Source organism: Buceros rhinoceros, unplaced genomic scaffold (assembly GCF_000710305.1).
Source record: "Buceros rhinoceros silvestris isolate BGI_N320 unplaced genomic scaffold, ASM71030v1 scaffold8229, whole genome shotgun sequence".
Taxonomy (NCBI): domain Eukaryota; kingdom Metazoa; phylum Chordata; class Aves; order Bucerotiformes; family Bucerotidae; genus Buceros; species Buceros rhinoceros.
In genome coordinates, this window is record NW_010432036.1 from 6,354 (window position 1) to 14,435 (window position 8,082).

General features: G+C 51.2%; 2 protein-coding genes across 2 annotated transcripts in view; one reads left to right on the forward strand and one right to left on the reverse strand.

Annotated features, from left to right (window-relative positions):
- Positions 1-249, forward strand: part of ERICH6 (glutamate-rich 6) — a gene marked incomplete at its 5' end in the record, with an annotated part of 5,966 nt that extends 5,717 nt beyond the window's left edge. Inside the window, one exon of the mRNA XM_010143619.1 lies at positions 1-249. This exon is cut by the window's left edge and continues 7 nt beyond it. Coding sequence (XP_010141921.1) covers positions 1-249 — 249 coding nt within the window.
- A 1,033-nt stretch (positions 250-1,282) lies between these two features.
- On the reverse strand, positions 1,283-8,032 carry LOC104500028 (selenoprotein T). The gene is made up of 5 exons (XM_010143618.1): positions 7,917-8,032; positions 6,713-6,839; positions 5,225-5,312; positions 3,686-3,837; positions 1,283-1,996 (listed from the first exon to the last, which is right to left on the reverse strand). Exons 1-4 carry the CDS (start codon positions 7,988-7,990, stop codon positions 3,713-3,715), a joined length of 414 nt encoding a protein of 137 aa, XP_010141920.1. The 5' UTR covers positions 7,991-8,032; the 3' UTR covers positions 1,283-1,996; positions 3,686-3,712.
- Between the last annotated feature and the right edge of the window lie 50 nt (positions 8,033-8,082).

Sequence of the window (8,082 nt, forward strand, 5' to 3'; positions counted from 1 at the left end):
CGGCGGCCCCCCCCCTCCCAGCTGTGCAACGAGGAGCTCCTGCTGCTTGCCTTCAGGGTGAGGATCCTGTGGCTCCTGGACAGGCTGCGTGGGTGCTTAAACTTCCCTTCCAACAAGCAGCGGGACAAAGTGAAGCCTCCAGCGTATCTTATCACACAGACCTCAAAGATCTTAGAGCTCTGCGCATCTTTGGATGTAAGCGAGGATCTATGCAGCTCCATCAGGGCCGTAGTAAATGCTCAGCTGTGACCAGCGCCTGTGTGTGTGGAGGCAAAACGAGCCTGAGGTGGTCCCTGAGACTGCAGCCCCTGCCCGCACTCGGCCTTGTTTCACCTGCACCTCAGGGCTGCCTGTGGCTCTTCCACAGGGCCCCACGCTCGGCACGAGCAAGGCCGGGGGCAGCGAGCACCAGACCACATTCCCGTGTCAGCCCACCCCGAAGTGCCGCGGGGGCACAAAGATGATGTCGATGTGCTGCTCCTGACCGCCCTTCCCCTGCTGGCGGGAACCAGCCCCGCTGACCCGTCACTCCAGATAGACACACACAGCAGGGCCAGGTCACAGATAACCGGGGCCTTCCGCCCCCACGTTAAAATCACACAGCAGCCGCGTGCAGGAGCAGAGACAAACAGCTGCAGCCCCAACAACCAGACAAGGAGTGGGTGTCTGGGCTCCCAGCTGCCCCCAGCCACGCTGCTTAGCGGAACTTTCTCCACAGAGAGAATCGCCTTTAGTAACACGATTCAGGAGGAGAAACCCCTTCTGGATCAGTGAGCCCCCAGCACAGACAGAGGGCCTGGGAAGCCCCGTGCCAAGGGCTCCTGGAGGCGGGGAGCTGAGGATCCATCAGCACCTGAGCTGGCTGCACAAGGGGTGCGAGACGCTGTAGCCCAGAGCAGGGGCAGAAAGGGGTGTGGGAGGCAGGCACTGCCAGGACCGAGCCTCCCTGCAGCCGTGGCTGCTCGGCCACCCAGCTCGGAGCATGCAGCGAGAGAAACCCGCAGCTCACACTGACACCCAAGGAGAACCCCCAGCCCCCCCAAGAGAACAGCGTTTGAGACCGGGCTTTAATCCAGCGAGCTGCCCTGGCGCAGCAGCACCCCAGCTCCACCGCACTGGGTGCTGGCAGCAAAGCTCTGCACGTTCCTGCTGGCACACAGAGGCTGCCCGGGGCTGACAGACATGCTTCAGATTAACAGCCTCAGGAGGGAGGCTCCGTGTGCCATGTTTCCAGCACAGTCCTCAGTGCTTCCACCAGTGACTCACACAGGGCCTCCACACGAGTAGATGACAACTCTTTATTCACTTCACTTCCTCAGTTTCTGTCTGGGGCCCAGTTTCTCACCTCTTTGGAACGGCCAAGGAAGCGCCTCTCGAGCTGGCCAACACAATTTAAAGAGCAGCTGATCTTTACTTTTACTTAAGTCACAACATGATGTAATTATTCTGCATATAATTTTTTTATATAGTTTAGTATATAACGCACTGTTCAACTCTGCCATATATTTTGAAAAATATACAAACCTGCTTTAACCACGTCAGAGATATTTGATAGACAGCTGTCAATTCCTTAACAGGTCAGGACAATATCAGACACTCCTAGAACTTCATTTGAAACTACAAAAAGAACATAAATTCATATAAAATACAACAGATTAAACAAACTTTTTTTTTCCCAAGGAAAAATTAGGTATCAACTCAATCTGCCGTCATGTGAAACATGAATATAAAATAAGTTACCATTAGTAATGCCTGCATTGTTGAGCTATGAACTGGTCGAATGGAATCTTAAAAAAACTATACAGTATTATTGCACTCGTGGCTGTGCAGTGTCGGGGACGTGCCAGCACTGAAAAGGGTCTTCCATTAAGCTTTTTCTCAGGAGGCACAACGTGGCTGCGGGAGAAGCATCCAGCCTGCACCAACAGCGAGCTGTCTTCAGCGCAGGCCTTCCTGGGCCCGAGCCACGCGGCCTGCAGAAACCGCCACTTAATGCCTGCAAATGGAGACATGAGCATTAGAGCCAGCAGTGACCCCCACGCCACATGAGCGAGACCCTGCCAGCACCGCTGGGCCACCCGTGACCTGGCGACAAGAGCCGGCCGGTAACACAGGGACCACGAGTGCTGTCACAGCTCATGGCAAGAGAGGGCTGTTCCTGCCCCAGCCTGGCAGCTGCCTGCTGGGACACCGTCCGAGTGGCAGCACATCAGCGCCCGTTTAGACAAGGAGAAGGTGAAACACAGCGTCACCAAGTCCCGCTGTCAGACTCTCCTAATCTGCAGCACTACTCGGAAACATCCGAACGGGGGCTGCTGCTCTTTGTCTAGACTCACACCCCACTGAATCAAGTTCTACCTAACAACAGTCTGAGCACACTCTGTGAGCTGAAGAGTGACATCAGTCTGCTCTGCAACAAAGGACACCACCCGAGACCCCTCGCATGCACTCATGCGGAGTGCCGGGCCTCGGCAAGCCTGCCTGAGCTCTACAGGAAATGCCAAACTTCTGCATGCTAACTCTTGTTTTAAAAATAGGAAACCGCTGCTACATGACCAGGACACACCACGCCAGACACCAGCAGGACCACACACAAGTCAACCACTTCTCCCATCCCCAGCAGGAGGGCTTCGAGGCAGCAGTCTCGGAGCTGCTCTGCTCTCCCCACTGCAGGCAGCTGCAGGCGCGTTAGCGCAGGGAGAGATTGGCAGTGAACAGAGCGGGGGCTGCCCTCTGAAAGCGCAGAGCAAGCCCCGGTCACCGCGTGGAGCGAGACTGCCTGCGGCGCTGAGGAATGCCCACACACTGCTGTGCGCCACACTCCTGCTGACACAAAAACGGGCTGGCAGAGGCAGAATGGCGTTAAGAGAGCTCCAAGGAGATCCCTGCTGGGGTCTGGGCAGGGCCGGGTCACTATCTGCCATGGCTGGGACCAGCTCAGAGGTGCAAGGTGGTGAGGGGAGCTGTGGCAGACAGAAACGGCAGCGCAGGGTCTCCTCCTGCAGAGAGGGGTGGCTGTTGGCAAGGGGTGCCAGGAAACCAGCCTTGCAGACCCAAGCATCCTTGGGCCAAAAACTGCATGGCAGAAGATCAACACATCACCCCAGTTCTGCTTCTGTGGCACATCAGCGTTCCTACAGGGAATCCTAAGCGAAATGTTTTGAGAGCCGCAGGTGACATGGGAGCATAGAACTGTTTTGCCATACAATGCCTAAGCCTGGACATGAACCTCCTGCTTCCAAAGGTCACAAGGCTACGACAGCAGAGCATGCAGAGCAGAGCAGGAAAATGTTCCGCTTTGCAGGGTCGTGTGATTGCACCAAGTTACAGGTTACAGCAAAATCCTCTGCTCACAGACTAGTTTAGGGCACGTAATGCTGAGTGTTTCCTGATCTCTGCACAAGACAGTGCACTAACCTAAGGCCCTCTGCACCCAGAGTCACCTTTTCCCACCCCAACAAATGCTGGCTTCCTGTTCTGAAACAGGCAGGACAAACCCCAAACCCCAACTGCCCACCAAAGCAGCACATGTAGAATCATACAGGTCAATTTTCCTCAAAGTCAGCAGAGCTGGTGCTCCAGTAAAACGCTTTTAAATGAACAAAAACATGATTGCAGTGTTCAGTCTGCAACGTGTGGTCCTTCACATCCAGTCAACAGACAGCTGGTGACTGAAAACACTTACAAGAAGTTTCAGTGCTGATAGATGGGGCTATGACCGATGATGAGGCATTGACTCCATGTGCACATTGAGCTTCATTTCGTTATCAAGGATTTGTACAAGCTGCTGCATGGAAGGGAGGTGGCCAGACTCGAGCTTAGACCACACCGGAACATCTGCCACAAAACACACAAGGGGAGACAAGCACCGTTACAGTGGCGAAGTCAGAAAACACGCAGGGATGGGTTAAACGCAGAATTTGGAGGACCTAGGGCTCTGTGCAAGTCGGTACTATTTTATATTGAGGAAAACTTCTGCATCATTGTGCTTCCAACCTCTGGCCACACTAAAACCCAACAAGGAGAACAAAGAGTCACCTGCTTCCATTCAGGATCACACCACAGGGGTTTCGAGGTTCACAATATCCACTGACAGAATGTCTGAAAATACATTAGTCAGTGGCAGAACCAAACACCGAGTTTTCAAACAACTGCCACATCTGTGGCACTTGCAGGTCTCATTAGTCTTCATCTCGCGCTGCCCAACACCTACGATTGACCCTCAGAAGTTCTGCTCACCAGGAGCTGGCTTGGAAGGTTCCACCGCAGCCATTACCTCCCCCCACCATGAAATACAACAGAGAGCACAGTCCATAATACTTAAGGGGAAGCACAACATGCGTTTCTCAAATCTTCCTCACTGCTACAGCACTTCATGAACCCACATCGGAAAATACAACGGCTGTCACCTACATAAAGGCTCCAGACTGGAGCCATACTGTCCCCGAACGCAACCCCACAGCTCACAGAGGTCCAGGCGTGACTGTTTCCCCTGGGAAGATTCTGCCGCCAACTCGAATGTGAGATTTAGCACCAGCAGTGTATCGAGCTCAACTACTTTGATGCACTACAGTCTTTGAAAGGTCCTGCAGCACATGGCTTGACTGAGTGAGCAACTGCTGCATTGAAACGCACCCTGCACAACTCTACACTGGAATTATAAACACAGAGCTGGACGATGGACATGTACCTAGAGCTTGAAAAGTTCTGCACTCCATCTTTGCTAGCTTTAAAACTCTAAAATTATTTGAAGGCAGAAGGCCCAGACTCTTAACCTGAGGAATCAGTGTTGCTGCCTGCTGGAACCAAAACTCTGGGAACAGCAACAGAATTCCAAGGCTGAACAGCATCACAAACCAGGACAGGAAAAACGCCCAATTAACTGGAGAGGAGCTCCCCTGGTTGATCATTTCTCAGTTAATGCACATCACATGCAAAGAAAGATCACAACACATTTGCTCCAAGTGACCGAGCACTTCTCTGAGGAAGTTTTCTACATGGCTATTCTAAAATACAGGGAACCAACCCCTGTACAAACTGCTGTATAAGACAGCTACAGTTTTCATCACTCACTGTGGTATCGAACATCTGAAGTTTCAAAACAGACGGCAGTTACCACAAACCATCACGCTCTGAAACAGATTCCATGCACCACCCCTCCTCCCCACATGGCAGCACGCACACCAGATAAGGTGGTGCTGGAAACGGGCAGCTCCTGGCTCACCATTCAGGGTTATCTCGAAGGCGCCTGTTGACATGCACTGGTTCTCAATCATGTTGCTCAGGAAGAAGACCATCATACAAGCGTAAACCTAGAAGAGAACACAGAACCCCCAATGCTTCAGCGTGTGAGCCATAGCTTATTTTATTCACTCTTGGTAAGTGCTGGAAGTTTACAGGTGCCTTTGAATTCCCCTCTGCAGTTTATCAGATAATGTTCCAGACACACGGACACCCTCCCTTCCTCCTCCTCTTAAAGAGACTGTGCACATCGCCCGCCCTAGGCAGGTACCAAACCAGATCTGAACCCACAATCATCATTCGCACCAAGTTGCATCTTCTCGCTCCTTTCCTCCACAAACCGATGTGCGTCTACCTGAGCACCCGAATGGCTGTGATGGCACTCGGCTGCGATGGCACTGTCAGGAGGAGGAGGGAATGCAACTGTTCCTGCACACGGCCTGTCACTGTCAGCATAACACTTCAGACCAAGGACCCACAGGCCAGGCACAGCAAAGCAAGTCGAACCGCCTTTGCTCAGCACTGTGAGCCCTCCAGCGCAGTCATCTGGGATTCTCTGTGTGCACCGGGGCCTCAGGGTGAAATGACACTGGCTCCAGTAACGCAGCATCCCCCTCCACCACCAGCACCTTTAGAATTCCCCTTCCACAGAGAGGGGCACGTTCACAGGTGTCACTGCAGGATCTGGCATGGGGCACAGGAAGCTGTTCACCACATCAGAGGTCAGAGGCGCCGCAGCCAGCCTGGCTCAGTGTCTGTGGCCCATTTAATCAAATGGGACCTATTCCAGCTCCTGTACATCCACAGTGACTGGTGACAGACACCCCCTGCACTGGGGAGCGCGAGTTGAGCAGCAATAAAATACATAAAGGTTAATAAATGTATAAAATGCTTTTGTTTAGTAGAATAAATCTGGAACAAGGTTCCTCTAAGCCAGAGCACACCACCATTACCCTGTCAGCATCACCAGTGCTGACTCACAGGGATATTCATCCCAGATATTCATCCCACATGGCTGTGCCCGGGTACGCGCTGCAAAAACACCCACAGATCTTCAGCTTCGTTTTTCCAACCACCACCTCACTGCACACCTGATCTATTAAAAGTCTGATGAAAGTTATGAGGCATCGGAAAAGGGAAGCTGTAATTTTAACACCAACGATACCAGATTCAATCTCTTGGGCCCTAAAAGATAGTAAAATCTTTTATCGTCTTTGTCAGTAACATCAGCCTCAGCTGTGGAAAGAGATGCTGAGAACCAGACCTGGGTGTGTCAAAACCACAAAGTGCTTCTGTTAAAATAATTACACTCCTGTACAATTCCCAAGCATACTTCAGTCACAGAAGGTTCTGTTGAGGCCACAGTGTAAGAAAGTGAAACCAGTGACAAGTCTGAGGTGCCCCCAGAGCACTCTCATGATGTCATTCCCAAACTCTTTTTCAAATCAGAAGAAAAAATCATGCTGTTTACCTTGTTTTCTTGGCCCCACTGCCAGATGCTTGGAGCTTGCATGCCAAAGAAAGCAAAGGGATCCTTGCCAACGATTATTAAGCCTATTAGCACTAGTTTGAAGACAGACAGGAAGGATGCCATGTGCCTGTCAACAGAGACACACAAAAGTCACTTGAAGGTTCAATTACCACTTCACCATGGAAAGGCTATAATTCTACTCATTAGAAGAATTTCATTTCAGAGGAAACACAAAACCTTTCAAGAAAAAGTTTCTCTCACTGTCAAATAAAAACCAAGACAAAAGCCACGCAGGCTGACAAAAGCACGTGTCCTCAGGACACCATCCTCACACACCACCCAGACGTATCTGCTTACTTTCCCTCAGCAGACCTCAAACAGGAATGTGCTCTCAACTTCTAAGTGTCTAAACTGATAATGCATTCAGGTTCTTCTCCATGCTACAGAGATGTGTTTAACTGACAGGCACTACCTCCTCACACGGCATTTTCCCAGCAGATGCAGAAATCCTCACAGGTTTCAGTGAGAATTAAACCTACTGCCAAAGAGCAAGTTAACGCTGAGGTGACTGCACCTTGCAGCACTTTACCACGGTAATGATTACGGTAACTAGGTCCAGAAGTGGTTCAGAGGTCACTGCAGTGTCTACGGCATCACTCTAGCACACACACAATGGTGTGAATAAGAGGAATAAGACTGTTTTCCTTTTGCCTTCTCCCAAGTTTGTCTGTGCTCCCCTGGCCCCCCCAGCCTGCAGCGAAGAGACACCCTGGAAGTCTCTCCGACCTGGTCAGTCCTCCCCTGGCCTAGTGTTAAAAACAACCAACCTCAACCTCTGCAGCCTGAACCCATCACAGGAATTTGTCACCAAGTGCTTAAGCCTGAGCAGAAATGTGGATTTATAACCAGATACATCATGAAGAAAAGCTGGAAAAATTCACTGAGAAAAAGATTTCATTATATGATTTACTGCAGATTGGAACACAACAGGCCTCATCACACGGGTATCCAGATAGCAACATCTGTATGGAAAACTAGGGCAGCTACCTGGAAAGGAGAAAATAACCGAGCTTGTGCGTGATCGTAGTGGACAAACCTCTGAAGTTTCCATTTTCGGTATTATTTAAGTGTAAAGTTCGCCTCTCACCACACTGAACCTATGCTCTGGAAAACAGAGTACTGCTGCTGGCAGCCGTTCACTTACCTATATATGGGTTGAGGAAGGTAGTTCTCCCCTTCGATACGGATGTCTGGGTACCGCTGGCTAATGACCCGCATGTACTCCTCAAACACCCGTCTGTAGCCTCAGGAGACACTAAATGCAGACAGGGACGATCACTGAAACTGGAGCGCTGCACATCAGCGGCGCT